The sequence below is a fragment of the Oncorhynchus clarkii genome, chromosome 17 (genome assembly GCF_045791955.1).
Source record: "Oncorhynchus clarkii lewisi isolate Uvic-CL-2024 chromosome 17, UVic_Ocla_1.0, whole genome shotgun sequence".
NCBI classification, from domain to species: Eukaryota; Metazoa; Chordata; class Actinopteri; order Salmoniformes; family Salmonidae; genus Oncorhynchus; species Oncorhynchus clarkii.
In genome coordinates this window covers 9,399,880-9,425,718 of record NC_092163.1, presented here as the reverse complement: position 1 = coordinate 9,425,718, position 25,839 = coordinate 9,399,880, and the positions used below count along the sequence as shown (strand labels likewise).

The 25,839-nt window shown below is 46.9% G+C and overlaps 2 protein-coding genes across 2 annotated transcripts in view; one reads left to right on the top strand and one right to left on the bottom strand.

Moving 5' to 3' along the window:
* The window catches only part of LOC139370225 (dynamin-2-like), a 47,430-nt gene extending 44,421 nt beyond the window's left edge, over nt 1-3,009 (top strand). Inside the window, exons 19-21 of the mRNA XM_071109579.1 lie at nt 739-965; nt 2,072-2,323; nt 2,716-3,009. Coding sequence (XP_070965680.1) covers nt 739-965; nt 2,072-2,323; nt 2,716-2,782 — 546 coding nt within the window. The 3' untranslated portion in view covers nt 2,783-3,009. The remainder of the gene's footprint in view (nt 1-738; nt 966-2,071; nt 2,324-2,715) is intronic.
* Nucleotides 3,010-16,565: 13,556 nt separating this feature from the next.
* Nucleotides 16,566-23,932, bottom strand: LOC139370513 (transmembrane emp24 domain-containing protein 1-like). The gene is made up of 6 exons (XM_071110040.1): nt 23,636-23,932; nt 17,722-17,819; nt 17,401-17,485; nt 17,169-17,270; nt 16,767-16,934; nt 16,566-16,643 (listed from the first exon to the last, which is right to left on the bottom strand). The coding sequence occupies exons 1-6, from the start codon at nt 23,831-23,833 to the stop codon at nt 16,566-16,568; spliced, it is 729 nt and encodes a 242-aa protein (XP_070966141.1). The 5' UTR covers nt 23,834-23,932.
* Between the last annotated feature and the right edge of the window lie 1,907 nt (nt 23,933-25,839).

The following is a 25,839-nucleotide window of genomic DNA, read 5'->3' as shown; positions in this document are numbered from 1 at the left end:
TATTGGCTGAATGAGCGTCACCGGTTGAGCATGCCGAAAGCATTTCTTTCCAGAAGCCATGAGAAATTGTCCGGCTGCGGGGACGAGGGGATTTATACCACTATCTGTACTTACTGGTGGCACAGACGCTGTTTCATCCTTTCCTACACTTAAATTGACCTTGAGTGTGGACGTTATTAAAAGCACAAAAAAAAAGTTTGTCAGTTAGCCAAGTAGCAACAAACAGCACGTCAGCATGGAGATAACGCGGAAGTGTGAACCACACGTACACACCAGACGATGTGAACCACACGTACACACCAGACGATGTGAACCACACGAACACACCAGACTATGTGAACCACACGTCCACACCAGACGATGTGAACCACACGTACACACCAGACTATGTGAACCACACGTACACACCAGACTATGTGAACCACACGTACACACCAGACGATGTGAACCACACGTACACACCAGACTATGTGAACACATTTGTCAACAAGTCTGAGACCTCATGTCTTATCTTCTCCTTATTTCTTGTTCTCTCTGCCCCTCTTCTCTCCTCCCTTCAATCTCTCTCTCTCTCTCTCTCTCTCTCACTACCCTCGTTCCCCCTCTTCTCTCCTCCCTTCTCTCTCTCTCTCACTACCCTCGTTCCCCCTCTTCTCTCCTCCCTTCTCTCTCTCTCTCACTACCCTCGTTCCCCCTCTTCCTCCTCTCTCCCTCCCCCATCCCCCTCTCCTTCTCTAGGCTAAAGACTTCATCCATTCTGAGTTGTTGGCCTACCTGTATTCCTGTGGGGACCAGGGCAGTCTGATGGAGGAGTCAACTGACCAGGCTCAGAGGAGAGATGAGATGTTGAGGATGTACCATGCTCTGAAAGAAGCCCTGCTGATCATAGGAGACATCAGTACAACCACAGTGTCAGCTCCTGTACCTCCACCTGTAGACGACACCTGGAGGACCAAGGAACCCAGGTAACAGAGAGAGATGCACATGTACACACACACATGTACACACACACATGTACACACACACACATGTACACACACACACACACACACACAGGCATGTACACACACGCATGTACACACACACCTGTACACACACACATGTACACACACACATGTACACACACACACATGTACACACACACATGTACACACACACCTGTACACACATGTACACACACACATGTACACACACACATGTACACACACACACACACACACAGGCATGTACACACACGCATGTACACACACCTGTACACACACACATGTACACACACACACACACGTACACACACGCATGTACACACACACACACACACACAGGCATGTACACACACGCATGTACACACACCTGTACACACACACATGTACACACACACACACACACGTATGTACACACACACATGTACACACACACCTGTACACACACACATGTACACACACGCATGTACACACACACACATGTACACACACACATGTACACACACACCTGTACACACCTGTACACACATGTACACACACACATGTACACACACACATGTACACACACACACACATGTACACACACACACATGTACACACATGTACACACACACATGTACACACCTGTACACACACGCATGTACACACACACACATGTACACACACACATGTACACACACACCTGTACACACACACCTGTACACACATGTACACACACACATGTACACACACACACACATGTACACACACACACATGTACACACATGTACACACACACATGTACACACCTGTACACACACGCATGTACACACACACATGTACACACACACACACATGTACACACACACATGTACACACACATGTACAGATGCAGTTCGCATGTTCAAACACACACTAGGCTCTCACATGTAGGTTAATGTACACTTGGATGTGAAACTGAATATATTTCCCCTTTTTCTTCCTCTCTCTCCCCCTCTCTATCTCTCTCTCTCTCTGTGTCCCCCCTCTTTCTCCCCCCTCCTATCTATCCCCCCCTCTCTCCATCTCGCCCATCTCTATCTCTCTCCCCTCCCTCCTCTTCCCTCCCCCAGCCCCCCTCCTCAGGCCAGACCAGCCCCGGCCGCTGTCCCCCCTCCTAGTCGCCCCCCGGCAGCAAGAGGCCCCACCGCCGCCCCTCCTCCCTCCAGTCCCCAAAACCCAGCTTTCGGGGCGCCCCTCATCCCCTCTCGACCCGGACCCCCACCAGTCAACACCTACAGTGCAGCGGACCCTGTCGTCAATGTCCCCCTGATCCCATCTCGCCCAGCCAGGGTACCCCCAGCCCTGCCCCCCGGCATACCCAGGTAAGAGCTCTGCTCCAGGGCAGGCGAGTGTGCACAACCCCACTTACCTCTGTCACAATAGGTCACTTTTATTAGTAATGATTATCCCTCCCTTCTCTCCATCCCTGCTTCTCTCCATCCCTCCCTCCCTCTCTCTCCCTCCCCCTCCCTCCCTCCTCTCCCTCCATCCCTCCCTTCTCTCCCTCCCTGCTTCTCTCCATCCCTTCCTCCCTCTCTCTCCCTCCCTGCTTCTCTCCATCCCTCCCTCCCTCTCTCTCCCTCCCCCTCCCTCCCTCCTCTCCCTCCATCCCTCCCTGCTTCTCTCCCTCCCTTCCTCCCTCTCTCTCTCCCTCCCTGCTTCTCTCCCTCCCTTCCTCCCCCTCTCTCCCTCCTTCTGTCCTCCTCTATAACAGAAGACCCCCAGCGGCCCCAGGCCGGCCCACCATCATACGCCCTTCAGAGCCTTCACTGCTGGACTAGACAGACAGACAGACAGAATTAATGAACAATTACCTCTCCTAATGTCCTTTGACTACAAAAACACACTTTGCGTAATGTTGTTTTATTCCCTAACATGTTTCAAGCCTGTCTTTCATGTATTCCCTCTTAATATTCATATTGTCATGTTATTGTTATTTCATGTATTCCCTCTTAATATTCATATTGTCATGTTATTGTTATTTCATGTATTCCCTCTTAATATTCATATTGTCATGTTATTGTTATTTCATGTATTCCCTCTTAATATTCATATTGTCATGTTATTGTTATTTCATGTATTCCCTCTTAATATTCATATTGTCATGGTTTTTTTCTCATTTAATCAACACTATGTGCTTTTGATCACGTTGTTTTTTTATAGCTTTGTTACAATGTTTAATACCTTCAATTTTTCAAAGGGATTGAGAGAGAGAGAAAAATGAAACTACATGTTTTTGTTTAACTCTAACTTAACTTTAATGAACTTCAAACCGGTGGATCAGACAGAATTGAAATCAGACAGGTTTAAAATATGTAACAGATGTTTGTGAATACCTAGAATACTTCTTCACATGGAAGCATTATTCCATTTAAAATAACAAATACACTCCATAATTAATAACAAAATACTTAGTTCTTTATACTGTTTTAAATGTTTCTAACCTTCTTACTGGATCATATGTACATTTGTATTTTTAGATCTGATCTTCAATATGCACTTCAATATCTATGCAGGAATATTATAGTCCTTTCTCGCTCGCAGCTTTTTGAAATTCATTTTGATGAAATGCTAATTATGCTATAAAATGAATTGATTTCGATGGAAAATAGTTAGCTTCAACTGCCCTCACAGTTCACTCAAAGAACAGTGCTAACCAGTCAGGGTTGGTGTCCATTCCGTTTCAATTTCAGTCAATTCAGAAAGTTCCAATTCTCTTCAATGCTCTTTAATGAGGAACATTTGGAATTTGGTTTTCTCTCTGAATTGACATGGAATTGACATGGAATTGACATGGAATTGGCACCAACCCTGTAGTCAATAGAGATACCAGGTGTCTCGTCAGTTATCGATGTTAGTAGTAGATAGTTGTTAGACAAGGGCCGAGAGTCAATCGAAGATGGGTTGTCGATAAGCTCACTGCACTTGACTTTTAAAGGTCATTCATGACATCCGCAGCGTTTACCGCAAATGCAACATCTCTGCAACATCTCTGCAACATCTCTGCAAACATCTCTGCAACATCTCTGCAACATCTCTGCAACATCTCTGCAACATCTCTGCAAACATCTCTGCAACATCTCTGCAAACATCTCTGCAAACATCTCTGCAACATCTCTGCAAACATCTCTGCAAACATCTCTGCAACATCTCTGCAAACATCTCTGCAAACATCTCTGCAAACATCTCTGCAAACATCTCTGCAAACATCTCTGCAAACATCTCTGCAACATCTCTGCAAACATCTCTGCAAACATCTCTGCAAACATCTCTGCAACATCTCTGCAACATCTCTGCAAACATCTCTGCAACATCTCTGCAAACATCTCTGCAAACATCTCTGCAACATCTCTGCAAACATCTCTGCAAACATCTCTGCAAACATCTCTGCAACATCTCTGCAACATCTCTGCAAACATCTCTGCAAACATCTCTGCAAACATCTCTGCAAACATCTCTGCAAACATCTCTGCAAACATCTCTGCAAACATCTCTGCAAACATCTCTGCAAACATCTCTGCAAACATCTCTGCAAACATCTCTGCAAACATCTCTGCAAACATCTCTGCAAACATCTCTGCAAACATCTCTGCAACATCTCTGCAACATCTCTGCAACATCTCTGCAACATCTCTGCAAACATCTCTGCAAACATCTCTGCAAACATCTCTGCAAACATCTCTGCAAACATCTCTGCAAACATCTTGGAAATTCCCTTTAAAAGGATCACTGTTGAGAGTGTTGTTTGCTTATCGCTTCTTTAATGAAATCCCGGCTTTTAGCCCAGTCTATTGTAAATGGTAGCTTGCTGTCAATCTGGCCTCTGCTTCCTGAATAGACCATTCAAAATAGACCTGCTTCCTGAATGGACCAATCAAAATGGACCTGTTTCCTGAATGGACCAATCAGAATGCAGACAGAGGGGGTAGTGCACCACATAGGGAATAGGATGCCGTTTCAGACTCTTTTGTATTGTTTTTTAAAAATGACTTTTTCTATTTTTCTAAGTGCCTCTTACCTGTGGCTTTCCTATTGGATGAACAGATGAATGACATGATACATTAAAAAAGGAATGGATCACTGGATGAACGAGGAATGGTAGAATGGAACAGTAGTGTGAAGGTGGATAGAGATGGTAGAATGGAACAGTAGTGTGAAGAAGGTGGATAGAGGTGATATGGAATAATAAAGAGATAAAGGGACTGAGGTGGTGGCTGGTCTTTTTTTCCAAGTATTTTTGTTCCTGTTCATCCCCCACTATTCTTTCTCCTCTCTCTCTCTCTCTCTCTTTCATCTCTCTCTCTCTCCCTCATCTCTCTCCCCTCTCTCACTCTCTCTCCCCTCATCTCTCTCTCTCTCTGTCTCTCTGTCTCTCTGTCTCTCTCTCATCTCTCTCTCTCCCCCTCTCTCTCTCTCTCTCTTCCCTTATCTCTCTTTATCTCCCCTCATCTCTCTTTCTCTCCCCTCATCTCTCTTTCTCTCCCCTCATCTCTCTTTCTCTCCACTCATCTCTCTCTCTCTCTCCCCTCATCTTTCTCTCCCCTCATCTCTCTCTCCCCTCATCTCTCTCTCTTTCTCTCCCCTCATCTCTCTCTCTTTCTCTCCCCTCATCTCTCTTTCTCTCCCTTCATCTCTCTTTCTCTCCCTTCATCTCTCTTTCTCTCCCCTCATCTCTCTCTCTCTCTCTTCCCTCATCTCTCTTTCTCTCCCCTCATCTCTCTTTCTCTCCCCTCATCTCTCTTTCTCTCCCCGCATCTCTCTCTTTTCCGTCATCTCTCTTTCTCTCCCCTCATCTCTCTTTCTCTCCCCTCATCTCTCTTTCTCTCCCCTCATCTCTCTCTTTCTCTCCCCTCATCTCTCTCTCTCTCCCTTCATCTCTCTTTCTCTCCCCTCATCTCTCTCTCTCTCCCTTCATCTCTCTTTCTCTCCCCTCATCTCTCTCTTTCTCTCCCCTCATCTCTCTTTCTGTAAATGACCTACCCACTGCTCTATAACACTCGTTGGACTGAATCGTGTCCCTGGAATCGTGCCCCAGACACACCTAACAATGAATACTGATGATGATGCCTTCTTGGTAATACCCTGTTAAAGTGTTAAAGTGACATGGAGGTGAGAGAGAGGGGGTGGGTGAGAGTGGGAGGGGATGGGTGAGAGAGGGAGGGTGAGAGAGATGGAAGGGGGGTGAGAGAGGCAGGGTGAGAGAGAGATTATGGCCATAGAGTGAGTCTTGTGATAGTATAGTAAAGTACAGGTCACATGAAGGGTGTAGTTGCTGACTTGACAGAGACGCCGTGCTACTGAGAAACGTAAACTTCTACTACCAGAAAGGTACAGATCTTCCCTCAATAATTATATGATGTAACATGTAGATATAAATACCATAGATTATATATAACATGTAGATATAAATACCATAGATTATATATAACATGTAGATATAAATACCATAGATTATATATAACATGTAGATATAAATACCATAGATTATATATAACATGTAGATATAAATACCATAGATGACATATACAGTGGGGCAAAAAAGTATTTAGTCAGCCGCCAATTGTGCAAGTTCTCCCACGTAAAAATATGAGAGAGGCCTGTAATTTTCATCATAGGTACACTTCAACTATGACAGACAAAATGAGAAGAAAAAAAATCCAGAAAATCACATTGTAGGATTTTTAATGAATTTATTTGCAAATTATGGTGGAAAATAAGTATTTGGTCACCTACAAATACTACAAATACAAATCCCCGATATGTTGCCCCTGTTGATGACGCTTGGCGAAATACAGTGGGGAGAACAAGTATTTGATACACTGCCGATTTTGCAGGTTTTCCTACTTACAAAGCATGTAGAGGTCTGTAATTTTTTATCATAGGTACACTTCAACTGTGAGAGACGGAATCTAAAACAAAAATCCAGAAAATCACATTGTATCATTTTTAAGTAATTCATTTGCATATTAAAGCAGCTCTGGGTGCAGAGAGGAAGTTCTTCCTGTCTCATCCAGGATACAGACACATTCAATCCGGAGTGGCAGATTGCACTCTGGACGTTGGTAAATTCAGAGCGTTTAGCTCTCGGGGGCATTCAGCACTCTGGACACCCTGCTCGATGAATAGGGTTGATCTGAGCGTTCTGATGAGCGTTCTGACCTCACAGTGGAAGTCAAGCTCCCAAGCTAAATGGCTAATGTTGTTTATCTTGGTATCTAGTCACTTTATCTCTACCTATGTCTACATATCTACCTCAATTACCTCGTACCCCTGCACGTTGACTCAGTACTGGTATACAGTTGTATAAAGCCAAGTTATCGTTACTCATTGAGTTTATTCCTTGTGTTATTACCTCGTACCCCTGCACGTTGACTCAGTACTGGTATACAGTTGTATAAAGCCAAGTTATCGTTACTCATTGAGTTTATTCCTTGTGTTATTACCTCGTACCCCTGCACGTTGACTCAGTACTGGTATACAGTTGTATAAAGCCAAGTTATCGTTACTCATTGTGTTTATTCCTTGTGTTATTACCTCGTACCCCTGCACGTTGACTCAGTACTGGTATACAGTTGTATATAGCCAAGTTATCGATACTCATTGTGTTTATTCCTCGTGTTAATACCTCGTACCCCTGCACGTTGACTCAGTACTGGTATACAGTTGTATATAGCCAAGTTATCGATACTCATTGTGTTTATTCCTCGTGTTATTACCTCGTACCCCTGCACGTTGACTCAGTACTGGTATACAGTTGTATATAGCCAAGTTATCGATACTCATTGTGTTTATTCCTCGTGTTAATACCTCGTACCCCTGCACGTTGACTCAGTCAGTACTGGTATACAGTTGTACAAAGCCAAGTTATCGTTACTCATTGAGTTTATTCCTCGTGTTATTATTTTTCTATTATTGTTATTTATTTATTGTTGTGAAGGGCCCGTCAATAAGCATTCCACTGTTAGTCCACACCTGTTGTTTATGAAGCATGTGACAAATATCATTTGATTTGATTTGACAGATACACACACAGAGAAAAGCATGCACGTGCACACTCACACACACACACACACACACACACACACTCACACACACACACACACTCACACACACACACACACACACTCACACACTCACACACACACACACACACACACACACACACACACACACACACACACACACAGAGAAAAGCATGCACGTGCACACTCACACACACACACACACACACACACACACACACACACACACACACACACACACACACACACACTCACTCACAGAGCCATGCTTCTGTTGGACATTTGAGAATTGTATTGATGCATCTGTGTGTATTATTATAATAGTTTATCTGAGTAGAGGAGGCAAGAACATTGACAGTGTAGGGTGAAGTGGCCTCCCCCACTAATGGTTTAAAATCAGGTTGGCCTGTAATACCACTCCTGGCCACACGGGGGAGATGTGGAGCTAGCTTGTCTGGCAGTGTTTTCAGGGTGTTGTGCAGTGTGTGTGTGTGTGTGTGTGTGTGCTGTTAGATGTGTGAGAGAATGTTTCAGTTTCTCCTCAGTCAATGCCACTCCGACATTGCTCGTCCTAATATTTATATATTTCTTAATTCCAATATTTTGCTTTTAGATTTATGTGTATTGTTAGATACTACTGCACTGTTGGAGCTAGAAACACAAGCATTTCGTTACACCTACAATAACACCTGCTAAATTATTATTATTATTCATTTAACTAGGAAAGTCAGTTAAGAACAAATACAGTTCCCATATCAGATCTACAAACATACTGTATGAATGTAACCCAACATATTAATGTAAATACTGTCACCAGAGAGTGACAGATGAAGTTGGTAGTGTTGTGTGCTTAGTGAACGGGTGCTTAGGGAAAAGGGCCTGTTGCCATGTGAAGATGACCTTTTCTCTGTAATTATTATTTACACCCTATGGGACTCCCAATCACGGCCGGATGTGATGAGGCTTGGATTCGAACCAGGGATGCCTCTCGCACTGAGATAGTGTGCCTTAGACCGCTGCGCCACTCAGGAGCCCAACATATGTTATCAATAAAATGTGATTTGATGTGTCTCTGGTTAACCCTCAAGACAAGCTGCAGGTTTTACACACACACCTTGTGACTTAGTGGATGTCAAAGACTTACTTCCTTTTCCTGTATTATCCTGAAGGATTGTGGGATGCCTACCTGCTGCTTGTTTCAGTTTAGTAACAGATGCCAGTATGAACTAACTAACTAAACAAAATGCCCTTTCTCTCTCTTTGTCCTTCTCCCTCCATCTCTCTCTCTTTGTCCTTCTCCCTCCATCTCTCTCTCTCTTTGTCCTTCTCCCTCCATCTCTCTCTCTCTTTGTCCTCTCTCCATCTCTCTCTCTCTTTGTCCTTCTCCCTCCATGTCTCTCTCGTTGTCCTTCTCCCTCCATCTCTCTCTCGTTGTCCTTCTCCCTCCATCTCTCTCTCGTTGTCCTTCTCCCTCCATCTCTCTCTCGTTGTCCTTCTCCCTCCATCTCTCTCTCTTTGTCCTTCTCCCTCCATCTCTCTCTCGTTGTCCTTCTCCCTCCATCTCTCTCTCGTTGTCCTTCTCCCTCCATCTCTCTCTCGTTGTCCTTCTCCCTCCATCTCTCTCTCTTTGTCCTTCTCCCTCCATCTCTCTCTCTTTGTCCTTCTCCCTCCATCTCTCTATCTTTGTCCTCTCTCTCTATCTTTGTCCTCTCTCCCTCCGCTCTCTCTCTCTTTGTCCTTCTCCCTCCATCTCTCTATCTTTGTCCTCTCTCCATCTCTCTCTTTCCCTTTCTTAATCACTCTGTCACTTCCATGACACCTCCTACTTCCCTTGGACTAAAGGAGATCCTGATAAAATGTAAATCAAGCTCTCTCCCTCCTCTCTCTCACTGAATGAGTAAAACACATTTTAAAGCCACACTGTTAGCTGTCCAGTGCATTGCTCTTTTACACTCATTGGACTGAATCGTGTCCCTCGTACGGAGCAGCACCTAACAATGAACTGATGATGATGATGCCTTCTTGGTAACACTTCGTTAAATCCTCCTATGTCTAACGTTAGGGTCATGTGACCTAGTCTTTTGTGTGGGCTTTACGATTATATCACTGCATCTGTTAGATGGTATTTGCGCTGAAGACCAATCAAAAAGCTGACAAAAGTTAAAATTACAATGCTACTTCCTGGAAAATGACATGTTTTTCATTGGGTATACTGTGGTCTGTATGTTTGTCATGATGTCGGTAGGCCACTAGAGAGACACAGCTGTCCACCGCAATCAGAACCATCCATCCTGGGACCGTAACAACAAAGCCTCTCAGAATAGGAGTTATGATATAGAATCAGTTTGGCCTGTTAGACCATAATGACAGATTCTGGATCAGCACTCCTGCTCTGAGGTGTTTTGTGGATACGACTCCAGGTCCTGGTTCCTATACAATAAAAGAACAACTGCACCGTGACTCAAATGAAAATGTCCCGTCTTTTATTGTGTAAAAAAAACAACATTAAAATCACTGGCTGCCATGGCAACATGGTTAAGAATGATCAAAGTACCACTCCCTTCTTAGTTAACAATCACAGGTTGCCTCCAAATTCTCCACCCATCTCCCAGTGTGCACTCATACACTTTTTGTTCTGGTTTTAAAAAGCATCGGAATGATGTAGTCATTGGCTGGAGGGAGATTCAGCCATTAAACCCATGACTGGGAGTGTGCAAGGCAAGTATACACTTGGGGGGGGTGGAGGATTGGGACGTAGCAAAAGCTTTAGGATCAATGGTAAACTAGGTTCTCTGTAAACTGTTTCTGTCACCTATACCACACAAGTTAGATGGACACACACACACACACACACATCCCCCACACACACACATCCCCACATTGAAAACCCCCCACAAACATCATACCTGTTCATCTAGATATCAGCATAGAATCTTACTGGCACATAAAACTCAGTAACACCAAAAAAAAGGTGATTGGCTACCTACAACAGGTCACAAAGACATGGACCAATGAGAGAAGAAGGACATTAGGGGTTGGGTGGGGCTTGTTCTGGTAAAATAGGAGGATCCATAGAAATTCAATTACTAGAGAGATTTAAACCCAACGTGCACTATTGGGCGCATCACATCCTTGATGCATTGTGGGTAAATGATGACTGACTCAGGGGCAGACTGGGACCATAAGTCAGCTCTGGAATTTCTAACACTGACCCATTTTTATCCATGACGCATTATTAGATATAGAAAATAAGCATTTTGTAAAAATTATATATATATATATATATATATATATATATATATATATATATATATATATATATATATATATATATATATATATATACACACATACACACACACACACACATTTTTTACAAAATGCTAATTGAGACAGGCCCACTGGGCTACCAGCCCATCTGGTATCTGCCCAGAAATGCCAGTCCGCCCCTGGACCCACTGATCTACAAACGATGAGTGTTCTCAGAGTATGAGGGCTGATCTAGGATCAGTTTGGCCTTTTAGATCATAATGAATCAGATTACATGGACAGGGTGGGACCTGAAAAAAGTGAACATTCTCATTGGACAAATGGAGGCAGAACCTCTTGTCATTTCTGTTGTCTAGTTCTGTGTCTAATGAACACCACCCAGGGAGTAAAAGGCACTGTGTTGAGCCCAGATGGCAAAAGAGTGTCCCAAAAAGCACCCTATTCCCTAGATAGTGCAGTACTAGGCGCGGCTGGTAGCCTAGTGGTTAGAGCGTTGGGCCAGTAACCGAAAGGTTGCTGGATCGAATCCCCAAGCTGACAAGGTAAAAATCTGTCGTTCTGCCGTAAATCGTAAATCGTAAATCCTAACTGGCTTGCCTAGTTAAATAAAGGTTCAACATCTTCTGACCAGAGATGGGATCTAGATAAGGAATAAGGTGCAATTTGTGACGCAGGTAAGTCTTCTGCTTCCTCCTCGTCTTCCTTCCTCTCTCCACTCTTTTCCTCTCTTCTCTTCCCACCTTAACCCTGATTGGCTGTGAGGTGGCGGAGTGGGCGTGTCTTTATGTACAGACACGCCTCTTATCGTCAAACAGTCTGCGGACGGTATAGACCTGAGAGAGGAGGAACAGACAGTTAGAGACTGAGATGTTACCTGAGTGACTGATTACACTGATGTTGGCAGAAGACCCCCACACTGCTCAAATCAAACGCACCTTTTAGCACTATAATGATGTCGGCAGAAGACCCCCACACTGCTCAAATCAAACACACCTTTTATCCCATAGTGATGTTGGCAGAAGACCCCCACACTGCTCAAAGTAAAACGCACCTTTTATCCCATAATGATGTTGGCAGAAGACCCCCACACTGCTCAAATCAAACACACCTTTTATCCCATAGTGATGTTGGCAGAAGACCCCCACACTGCTCAAATCAAACACACCCTTTATCCCATAATGATGTTGGCAGAAGACCCCCACACTGCTCAAATCAAACGCACCTTTTAGCACAATAATGATGTTGGCAGAAGACCCCCACACTGCTCAAATTAAACACACCTTTTATCCCATAATGATGTTGGCAGAAGACCCCCACACTGCTCAAATCAAACGCACCTTTTAGCACTATAATGATGTTGGCAGAAGACCCCCACACTGCTCAAATCAAACGCACCTTTTAGCACAATAATGATGTTGGCAGAAGACCCCCACACTGCTCAAATTAAACACACCTTTTATCCCATAATGATGTTGGCAGAAGACCCCCACACTGCTCAAACCAAACGCACCTTTTAGCACTATAATGATGTCGGCAGAAGACCCCCACACTGCTCAAATCAAACGCACCTTTTAGCACTATAATGATGTCGGCAGAAGACCCCCACACTGCTCAAATCAAACGCACCTTTTAGCACTATAATGATGTCGGCAGAAGACCCCCACACTGCTCAAATCAAACGCACCTTTTATCCCATAATGATGTTGGCAGAAGACCCCCACACTGCTCAAATCAAACACACCCTTTATCCCATAATGATGTTGGCAGAAGACCCCCACACTGCTCAAATCAAACGCACCTTTTATCCCATAATGATGTTGGCAGAAGACCCCCACACTGCTCAAATCAAACACACCCTTTATCCCATAATGATGTTGGCAGAAGACCCCCACACTGCTCAAATCAAACACACCTTTTATCCCATAATGATGTTGGCAGAAGACCCCCACACTGCTCAAATCAAACGCACCTTTTATCCCATAATGATGTTGGCAGAAGACCCCCACACTGCTCAAATCAAACACACCTTTTATCCCATAGTGATGTTGGCAGAAGACCCCCACACTGCTCAAATCAAACACACCCTTTATCCCATAGTGATGTTGGCAGAAGACCCCCACACTGCTCAAATCAAACGCACCTTTTATCCCATAATGATGTTGGCAGAAGACCCCCACACTGCTCAAATCAAACGCACCTTTATTCAAAGACTCAATCATGGAGACTCTTACTGACAGTTGTGGCTGCTTCGCGTGATGTATTGTTGTCTCTACCTTCTTGCCTTTGTGCTGTTGTCTGGGCCCATGTACCATGTTTTGTTCTCCTACCATGTTGTTTTGCTACCACGTTGTATTATATTTTGAACCCCAGGACCACGTCTCCCCAGGTCTCTCTTGTCGTGATGTGTGTTTTGTATAATATTTTGAACCCCAGGACCACGTCTCCGCAGAGTTGAACTCCCTGTACTAGGGTATATAGAGTTATAGTTAGGTCTGTGTTCTGGAGGTTAAACAGGGAGTGGTATATTTCGTAGGGTCAGAGTTGAACACCCTGCTATTGACGTTATGGGTGCTTGGTAATTGGCTGCTCCTCAGTAGCAAAAACATGTGAAATATATTAAATACGTTTAATATACCATGTCCGTTTTCAATCACGCAGTGACCTACCACACCGCTGACCTACCGCACCCGCTGACCTACCGCACCGCCGACCTACCACACCCGCTGACCTACCGCACCGCCGACCTACCACACCCGCTGACCTACCGCACCGCCGACCTACCACACCCGCTGACCTACCACACCCGCTGACCTACCACACCCGCTGACCTACCGCACCGCCGACCTACCACACCCGCTGACCTACCGCACCGCTGACACACTGCACCGCTGACCTACCGCAACCGCTGACCTACCGCACCGCTGACACACTGCACCGCTGACCTACCGCACCGCTGACCTACCGCACCGCTGACCTACAGCACCGCTGACCTACCGCACCGCCGACCTACCGCACCCGCTGACCTACCGCACCGCCGACCTACCACACCCGCCGACCTACCGCACCGCTGACACACCGCACCGCTGACCTACCGCAACCGCTGACCTACCGCACCGCTGACACACTGCACCGCTGACCTACCGCACCGCTGACCTACAGTACCGCTGACCTACCGCACCGCTGACCTACCGCACCGCTGACCTACCGCACCGCTGACCTACAGCACCGCTGACCTACCGCACCGCTGACCTACCGCACCGCTGACACACTGCACCGCTGACCTACCGCACCGCTGACACACTGCACCGCTGACCTACCGCACCGCTGACCTACCGCACCGCTGACCTACCGCACCGCTGACACACTGCAACGCTGACCTACCGCACCGCTGACCTACCGCACCGCTGACACACTGCACCGCTGACCTACCGCAACCGCTGACCTACCGCACCGCTGACACACTGCACCGCTGACCTACCGCACCGCTGACCTACCGCACCGCTGACCTACCGCACCGCTGACACACTGCACCGCTGACCTACCGCACCGCTGACACACTGTACCGCTGACCTACCGCACCGCTGACACACTGCACCGCTGACCTACCGCACCGCTGACCTACCGCACCGCTGACCTACCGCACCGCTGACCTACCGCACCGCTGACACACTGCACCGCTGACCTACCGCAACCGCTGACCTACCGCACCGCTGACACACCGCACCGCTGACACACTGCACCGCTGACCTACCGCACCGCTGACCTACCGCACCGCTGACCTACCGCACCGCTGACCTACCGCACCGCTGACACACTGCACCGCTGACCTACCGCACCGCTGACACACTGCACCGCTGACCTACCGCACTGCTGACCTACCGCACCGCTGACCTACCGCACCGCTGACACACTGCACCGCTGACCTACCGCACCGCTGACACACTGCACCGCTGACACACTGCACCGCTGACCTACCGCAACCGCTGACCTACCGCACCGCTGACACACTGCACCGCTGACCTACCGCACCGCTGACCTACCGCACCGCTGACACACTGCACCGCTGACCTACCGCACCGCTGACACACTGCACCGCTGACCTACTGCACCGCTGACCTACCGCACCGCTGACACACCGCACCGCTGACCTACCGCACCGCTGACCTACCGCACCGCTGACACACTGCACCGCTGACCTACCGCACCGCTGACACACTGCACCGCTGACACACTGCACCGCTGACACACTGCACCGCTGACCTACCGCACCGCTGACACACTGCACCGCTGACCTACCGCACCGCTGACACACTGCACCGCTGACCTACTGCACCGCTGACACACCGCACCGCTGACCTACCGCACCGCTGACACACTGCACCGCTGACCTACCGCACCGCTGACACACTGCACCGCTGACACACTGCACCGCTGACACACTGCACCGCTGACCTACCGCACCGCTGACCTACCGCACCGCTGACACACTGCACCGCTGACACACTGCACCGCTGACACACTGCACCGCTGACCTACTGCACCGCTGACACACTGCACCGCTGACCTACTGCACCGCTGACACACTGCACCGCTGACACACTGCACCGCTGACCTACTGCACCGCTGACACACCGCACCGCTGACACACTGCACCGCTGACACACTGCACCGCTGACACACTGCACCGCTGACACACTGCACCGCTGACACACTGCACCGCTGACCTACCACAACACAACACGTGTTTCCTTGCTAGTCAATGAACTCACATCTACTACTGTTTCGGAGATCAAGCGGGGAGCTAGAGATTTTTTCCTCGCCCGTGTCCTCTGATGTTTTTGAAGCTGAACTAATCAATGTGCCCACTAGAAGCATCTTTTTGCATATTTTAGGGTAGGTTTTTGTACCAGCATACTTTGACCTGAAAATGTGTGCAGGTTGGCAGGTCTGTAAGTAGGAGACTGGTACAGGACCAGGAGACCCTCTACAAGTTGTCCTAGTTTGGGGGTGTGTTACCTGAGTTAGTGCGACCCCCAGCATTACAATGAGACTGGTACAGGACCAGAAGGAGACCCTCCACAGGTTGTCCTAGTGTGGGGGTGTGTTACCTGAGTTATTGTAATGCTGGGGGTCGCACTGAGACTGGTACAGGACCAGAAGGAGACCCTCCACAGGTTGTCCTAGTGTGGGGGTGTGTTACCTGAGTTAGTGCGACCCCCAGCATTACAATGAGACTGGTACAGGACCAGAAGGAGACCCTCCACAGGTTGTCCTAGTGTGGGGGTGTGTTACCTGAGTTAGTGCGACCCCCAGCATTACAATGAGACTGGTACAGGACCAGAAGGAGACCCTACACAGGTTGTCCTAGTGTGGGGGTGTGTTACCTGAGTTAGTGCGACCCCCAGCATTACAATGAGACTGGTACAGGACCAGGAGACCCTCTACAAGTTGTCCTAGTTTGGGGGTGTGTTACCTGAGTTAGTGCGACCCCCAGCATTACAATGAGACTGGTACAGGACCAGAAGAAGACCCTCCACAGGTTGTCTTCTAGCAGGTTACGGTCCCTGGCCTCAAACGCTCTCAGTACCGTCTGCATCTGACGACTTCTCTCTAGCCGACGGTGTACTGAGTCTATTGACTCCTGGAGGGGAGGAGAGAGGAGGGGAGGGTGGGAGAGAGAGGAGGGGAGGGTGGGAGAGAGAGGAGGGAGGGGAGGGAGAGGAGGGGAGGGGGAGAGAGGAGAGAGAGGAGGAAGGGGGAGGAGGAGGAAGGAGAGGGTGATGAGGAAGAGAGAGAGGGGGAGTTTGAAAAGAGGAAAGGTACTGTGTTCGTTCAGTTGTTGAAGACATGGTCATCCATCCAATAGTCTACTCACCCTAATGTCCTCCAGCTTGTACTCCAATAGGCTCTCAGGCTCTCCAAGCCCCGCCCACTCGTCATCCCCGCCCACGTCGCCCGGCTGTCCCTCGATGATGACCTGCATTTTTACACACACACTTTATAGTATCTTTATTTACATTTGATTCAATTAGCAGATGCTCTTATCCAGAGCAACTTACAGTAAATCAAATCAACCAATTAATAAAGATATATTAATATAAATAAACCTCAAAGAAGACCATCTTCTCAGAGAAGCGGCTGAAGCTGTTGTCAAAACAGATCTGGTAGTCTCCTTCCTCCGTGGGTTCCACACTAGAACAAAACAACCAATCAGAGGCGCTGACACAGAGAAAGCAACCAATCAGAGATGTGGGCCCAAAGCCAACAGCAAACCAAAAAGAGAGGAAAGGGGAGAGAGCGAGGTCAAAAAACACAGGGTGATCTGAGGTTGAATTGTGACATCACAGAAGCAGAGAAATAGACCAATCGCAGAACTAGAAGAGATGTTGTGCGTGGAGATTGGACCAATGAGAGGCAGCGGTACTGACATGTGGACTCCGTCTGAGCGGCGGAACTCAGAGATGAGCTGGAATCCGTGAGGAGAGAGAATGGTGAAATCTACATCCATACCTGCACCGGCTATCACCTGGAGAGAGGAACACACACACACACACACACACACACACACACACACCAGAAAGGTACTTTTACAACAGCTATAGACATGAGTCACACTGCACGTCAGAGAGCTAGGATATGAAACATGTTACCTGAGTAAAACAGGATGTGTACTCAGTGACGTGAACCCCTCTGAATGGTGCAGGTAGAAATAGAGGAAATAGAGCTGACAGGATCTCCTATTCTCTCTGACAGTTTCTGTACAACACATTTCTATCATCTGTCTGAACCTCCATGCTCCCGAGAGGGCATAGGGTTTCTGGTCACAGGTAGTGCTCTACATAGGGAATAGGGATGCAGACGACCCCCTATCAGATAGGCCTAATCTCTACACCATAGTGGAGGAACTAGGTTTTCTGTAAACTGTTTCTCTGTCCCCTGTATCGCAACTGAAATCAGATGGACACACACTCTCACACCCCTACGCCATCACACAAGGAAAACAAAACACAAACATGGCTGTTCTTCTAGATATGTGATTCTTACTGGCACATAGAACCCATCTACACATCAACAGTCTGACATTACAGGACAAGGTTGTATGTCATAACATTCAGTCCTTCACTAGTGCTGAACACACACTGCCTGAGAGGGGTTACACAACACACACACTGCCTGAGAGGGGTTACACATCAACACACACACACTGCCTGAGAGGGGTTACACAACACACACACTGCCTGAGAGGGGTTACACATTAACACACACACTGCCTGAGAGGGGTTACACAACACACACACTGCCTGAGAGGGGTTACACAACACACACACACTGCCTGAGAGGGGTTACACATTAACACACACTGCCTGAGAGGGGTTACACATTAACACACACTGCCTGAGAGGGGTTACACAACACACACACTGCCTGAGAGGGGTTACACAACAACACACACTGCCTGAGAGGGGTTACACAACACACACACTGCCTGAGAGGGGTTACACAACACACACACTGCCTGAGAGGGGTTACACAACAACACACACACTGCCTGAGAGGGGTTACACAACAACACACACACTGCCTGGGAGGGGTTACACAACAACACACACACACTGCCTGAGAGGGGTTACACAACAACACACACACTGCCTGAGAGGGGTTACACAACAACACACACACTGCCTGAGAGGGGTTACACAAAACACACACACTGCCTGAGAGGGGTTACACAACAACACACACACTGCCTGAGAGGGGTTACACAACACACACACACTGCCTGAGAGGGGTTACACAACAACACACACACACTGCCTGAGAGGGGTACACATCAACACACTGCCTGAGAGGGGTTACACATCAACACACACACACTGCCTGAGAGGGGTTACACAACATCACACACACACTGCCTGAGAGGGGTAACACATCAACACACACACTGCCTGAGAGGGGTTACACAACATCACACACACACTGCCTGAGAGGGGTAACACATCAACACACACACTGCCTGAGAGGGGTTACACATCAACACACACACTGCCTGAGAGGGGTAACACAACACACACACTGCCTGAGAGGGGTTACACATCAACACACACACACTGCCTGAGAGGGGTTACACAACACACACACTGCCTGAGAGGGGTTACACAACAACACACACTGCCTGAGAGGGGTTACACAACACACACACTGCCTGAGAGGGGTTACACAACACACACACTGCCTGAGAGGGGTTACACAACAACACACACACTGCCTGAGAGGGGTTACACAACAACACACACACTGCCTGGGAGGGGTTACACAACAACACACACACACTGCCTGAGAGGGGTTACACAACAACACACACACTGCCTGAGAGGGGTTACACAACAACACACACACTGCCTGAGAGGGGTTACACAAAACACACACACTGCCTGAGAGGGGTTACACAACAACACACACACTGCCTGAGAGGGGTTACACAACACACACACACTGCCTGAGAGGGGTTACACAACAACACACACACACTGCCTGAGAGGGGTACACATCAACACACTGCCTGAGAGGGGTTACACATCAACACACACACACTGCCTGAGAGGGGTTACACAACATCACACACACACTGCCTGAGAGGGGTAACACATCAACACACACACTGCCTGAGAGGGGTTACACAACATCACACACACACTGCCTGAGAGGGGTAACACATCAACACACACACTGCCTGAGAGGGGTTACACATCAACACACACACTGCCTGAGAGGGGTAACACAACACACACACTGCCTGAGAGGGGTTACACATCAACACACACACACTGCCTGAGAGGGGTTACACAACACACACACTGCCTGAGAGGGGTTACACAACACACACACACACTGCCTGAGAGGGGTTACACAACAACACACACACTACCTGAGAGGGGTTACATCAACAAACACACTGCCTGAGAGGGGTTACACTGCAACACACACACTGCCTGAGAGGGGTTACACTGCAACACACACACTGCCTGAGAGGGGTTACACAACACACACACACTGCCTGAGAGGGGTTACACATCAAAACACACACTGCCTGAGAGGGGTTACACATCAACACACACACACACTGCCTGAGAGGGGTTACACATCAACACACACACACACTGCCTGAGAGGGGTTACACATCAATACACACACTGCCTGAGAGGGGTTACACAACACACACACATGCTTGAGTTGAATAGGTGGCAAGCTGCCTGTAAACTCCACTACAGGGACTATCCCACTGAACAAACAGACTAGAGCTGCCTGCAACCCAATAATCTCTACTCCTCTGAAGTGTGCACTTACAGTGCCTTGCGAAAGTATTCGGCCCCCTTGAACTTTGCGACCTTTTGCCACATTTCAGGCTTCAAACATAAAGATATAAAACTGTATTTTTTTGTGAAGAAAAAAAAAAAAAAAGCCCCTTTACTTTCAGTGCAGCAAACTCTCTCCAGAAGTTCAGTGAGGATCTCTGAATGATCCAATGTTGACCTAAATGACTAATGATGATAAATACAATCCACCTGTGTGTAATCAAGTCTCCGTATAAATGCACCTGCACTGTGATAGTCTCAGAGGTCCGTTAAAAGCGCAGAGAGCATCATGAAGAACAAGGAACACACCAGGCAGGTCCGAGATACTGTTGTGAAGAAGTTTAAAGCCAGATTTGGATACAAAAAGATTTCCCAAGCTTTAAACATCCCAAGGAGCACTGTGCAAGCGATAATATTGAAATGGAAGGAGTATCAGACCACTGCAAATCTACCAAGACCTGGCCGTCCCTCTAAACTTTCAGCTCATACAAGGAGAAGACTGATCAGAGATGCAGCCAAGAGGCCCATGATCACTCTGGATGAACGGCAGAGATCTACAGCTGAGGTGGGAGACTCTGTCCATAGGACAACAATCAGTCATATATTGCACAAATCTGGCCTTTATGGAAGAGTGGCAAGAAGAAAGCCATTTCTTAAAGATATCCATAAAAAGTGTCGCTTAAAGTTTGCCACAAGCCACCTGGGAGACACACCAAACATGTGGAAGAAGGTGCTCTGGTCAGATGAAACCAAAATTGAACTTTTTGGTAACAATGCAAAACGTTATGTTTGGCGTAAAAGCAACACAGCTGAACACACCATCCCCACTGTCAAACATGGTTGTGGCAGCATCATGGTTTGGGCCTGCTTTTCTTCAGCAGGGACAGGGAAGATGGTTAAAATTGATGGGAAGATGGATGGAGCCAAATACAGGACCATTCTGGAAGAAAACCTGATGGCAAAAGACCTGAGACTGGGACGGAGATTTGTCTTCCAACAAGACAATGATCCAAAACATAAAGCAAAATCTACAATGGAATGGTTCAAAAATAAACATATCCAGGTGTTAGAATGGCCAAGTCAAAGTCCAGACCTGAATCCAATCGAGAATCTGTGGAAAGAACTGAAAACTGCTGTTCACAAATGCTCTCCATCCAACCTCACTGAGCTCGAGCTGTTTTGCAAGGAGGAATGGGAAAAAATGTCAGTCTCTCGATGTGCAAAACTGATAGAGACATACCCCAAGCGACTTACAGCTGTAATCGCAGCAAAAGGTGGCGCTACAAAGTATTAACTTAAGGGGGCTGAATAATTTTGCACGCCCAATTTTTCAGTTTTTGATTTGTTAAAAAAGTTTGAAATATCCAATAAATGTCGTTCCACTTCATGATTGTGTCCCACTTGTTGTTGATTCTTCACAAAAAAAATACAGTTTTATATCTTTATGTTTGAAGCCTGAAATGTGGCAAAAGGTCGCAAAGTTCAAGGGGGCTGAATACTTTCGCAAGGCACTGTATATAGCTCTCTAGTATTGGCTAGCCTGGGGGGGGGGGAACCCTGTAGCCTGGGGGGGGGGGGGGGGGGGGGAAATCAGGCTAGCTACCCTCCCCTCTGTGGATGGACTGGGATCAGGCTAGCTACCCTCCCCTCTGTGGGCGGACTGGGATTAGGCTAGCTACCCTCCCCTCTGTGGGCGGACTGGGATCAGGCTAGCTACCCTCCCCTCTGTGGGCGGACTGGGATCAGGCTAGCTACCCTCCCCTCTGTGGGCGGACTGGGATCAGGCTAGCTACCCTCCCCTCTGTGGGCGGACTGGGATCAGGCTAGCTACCCTCCCCTCTGTGGGCGGACTGGGATCAGGCTAGCTACCCTCCCCTCTGTGGGCGGACTGGGATCAGGCTAGCTACCCTCCCCTCTGCGGACGGACTGGGATCAGGCTAGCTACCCTCCCCTCTGTGGACGGACTGGTACAGATAGGCTAGCTAGCCTATAGAACGAAGACACATATTGATAGATATGACCTAATTGAGAGAGTTGTTGGAGCCGTTTGTGTCAAGATGTAGGTGAAGTGGTTAAGCAACAAGGCCCAAGGGGGTGTGGTATATGGCCAATATACCATGGCTAAGGGTTGTTCTTATGCACGACGCATCGCTGAGTGCCTGGACACAGCCCTTAGCTACCCTACCCTCTGTTGCCTTATTGCTATTATAAACTGGTTACCAACGGTCTGATATACCACGGTTGTCAGCCAATCAGCATTCAGGGCTTGAACCACCCAGTTTATAATGATGTATTTACATCACTGGGTAGGATGTATTTGTAACACTTACACTGGCTAAATCTCTGTAGAGTGGAAGACGAGAGATGGAGAGAGAGACATTCATAAAACACTAACGAGCAAATGTACCCCTCTCAGGAGTTAACCCACTGTTCCCTGGGCGCCAAAGACCCCCCCCCCCCCCCGATTCAGAGGGGTTGGGTTAAATGCGGAAGACACATTTCAGTTGAATGCATTGAGTTGTACAACTGACCAGGTATCCCATTTTCTCCTCTGGGAGAAAGATACAATTTGGTTATATCTATATGGTTCACCTGCATCATACGAAAGGTTCGGTTATAGATGGGGATACTACTGCAAAACAGCATCCTTGCTTATACGGCTTCAAGTAGTCTCTCTCATGTGTAGCCTGGGTCAAGTGTCCTACACAGCATACATGCGACAGGGCACAACCAGATAGCTTGCTGCTGCTGTGGCTCTCTCCTTAACTAGCGAGTTAGCTAGATAACGTTATCTGGCGCGACTAGCTTGCTGCTGTAGTTAGTCATCGCGGGAGGCGAACTGAGAATAGCATCATTGTCACAGCTAGCCTTTTCTGGGACTGTATCGTGTTTACATTGGCTAACGTTACAAGCCTGCTAACTTCTGCGTTGAGATCTTTTGTTGCTCGCCAATGCACACACTAGACAGCTAACCCACTAGTTAGTTTACCTGATACTCCACTTCCATGGTAACGTTCTTCGCAGCCGTTTGGAAAAAGCACTCGGTTCTTCCGGCTGGTAAGATAAAGGTGAATTCGCTGTCTTGGCTGTGGCCGAAAGCACGAATGGTTTCAAGACACGTCGCTACAACTAACGCCATGAAAACACATGTGGTGCTGCCTCGTCCTGCTGTCCGACGTGTGTCCATGGCGATAAATTAATTAGCTTCCTCGATGTGCTGAAATATGATAGCTAGCTACGTTATCATCCTGGCTAGCTAGCTAACTTCCAATAGCGTGTTTCTATGTTCCGCAACATCTGTTGAACTTTTCCGATCAGACGATTGGCTAGAATATCCGTATGACTGATTCACTGCGGGACCAATCGCCGAGGGTGGAATCCTTGCTGGGGACGTTCATTTTGTTCCCCGTTCTAAATAAGTTATGAACTCAATTTTGTGCCTCTCTCTTCCCCCCAAAAAGCGCTAAAAATGTGTACAATGTCATTTAATATATTACCAGATGTTTTTTTGTGTTTTTTTCTCCTCGATTTAGGATAGACACTTCAAAATCTTTTTTCGTATTATTTGTTGTTTGACTGTCCTTTTTTGCCACTTATGATTGTGTTATTCAATGCGTTTCTATGGGCTTTCGGAGTAAAGGCCAAAATCAATATTTTATCAAATCTTTTTTTAAATATATTTTTAATATGACTAAAGGGGTTCGAAATCAAAAAGCTAAATGATACATAAAATGACCATTTTAAAACAATTCCATATGTCAGATTAACAACCCTGAAACCTGTCCCTCCTTCCCAAACGTTATAGACTCTAAAGAATTCTAAACTAAATTGTACAATTCACGAGTAGAATTCAATTGTACACATAAACTGAGCTGTAGCCTCATGAACGCGCACAGAAGCCCTTCTTTTGCTCTTCATTTGAAAAGCCGACGTTAAAACAATTTGTGTTAAAAACAGATAGCGATGTTGTAAACAGATTTTGCTAACATACTCCAATAATAACACTGGCCTGTTTAAACGAGACGACTTATCAGTGGAAACATTTGAATGGTTGCTGCTGTAGATTGCAGAAAATCAACGTCATCTGTGGCTTCTCACCGGGCAAACTCTCATTTCAATGACGTTGAACCAACGAGAAATATACATTGAATTGACTTCTGTTCCCAGTGGGTTCTGACTCATTCTGAGACGGTAAGGGCCTGTTCCAAATGGAACCCTATTCCCTATATTGTGCCCTACGTTTGACCAGAGACCCATAGTCAAAAGTAGTCAACTGCATATAAGAAATAGGGTGCCAATAGGGTCAACAAATAGGGTCAACAACTTTGACAAGGACAGAGAGAGTTCTAGTAGCTAGTAATGGAACGGAGCCTGTCCTAGTTCCATTACTGTAATGGACCAGAACCTGTCCTAGTTATATTACTGTAATGGACCATAACCTGTCCTAGTTATATTACTGTAACGGACCAGAACCTGTTCTAGTTCTATTACTGTAATGGACCATAATCTGTCCTAGTTCTATTACTGTAGTGGACCAGAACCTGTCCTTGTTATATTACTGTAGTGGACCAGAACCTGTCCTAGTTATATTACTGTAATGGACCAGAACCTGTCCTAGTTATATTACTGTAGTGGACCAGAACCTGTCCCAGTTATATTACTGTAGTGGACCAGAACCTGTCCTAGTTATATTACTGTAACGGACCAGAACCTGTCCTAGTTATATTACTGTAATGGACCATAACCTGTCCTAGTTATATTACTGTAGTGGACCAGAACCTGTCCTAGTTATATTATTGTAATGGGCCAGAACCTGTCCTAGTTATATTACTGTAATGGGCCAGAACCTGTCCTGGTTATATTACTGTAGTGGACCAGAACCTGTTCTAGTTCTATTACTGTAATGGACCATAACCTGTCCTAGTTATATTACTGTAGTGGACCATAACCTGTCCTAGTTATATTACTGTAGTGGACCAGAACCTGTCCTAGTTATATTACTGTAATGGACCATAACCTGTCCTAGTTATATTACTGTAATGGACCAGAACCTGTCCTAGTTATATTACCGTATTGGACCAGAACCTGTCCTAGTTATATTACCATAGTGGACTATAACCTGTCCTAGTTATATTACTGTAATGGACCAGAACATGTCCTAGTTATATTACTGTAGTGGACCAGAACCTGTCC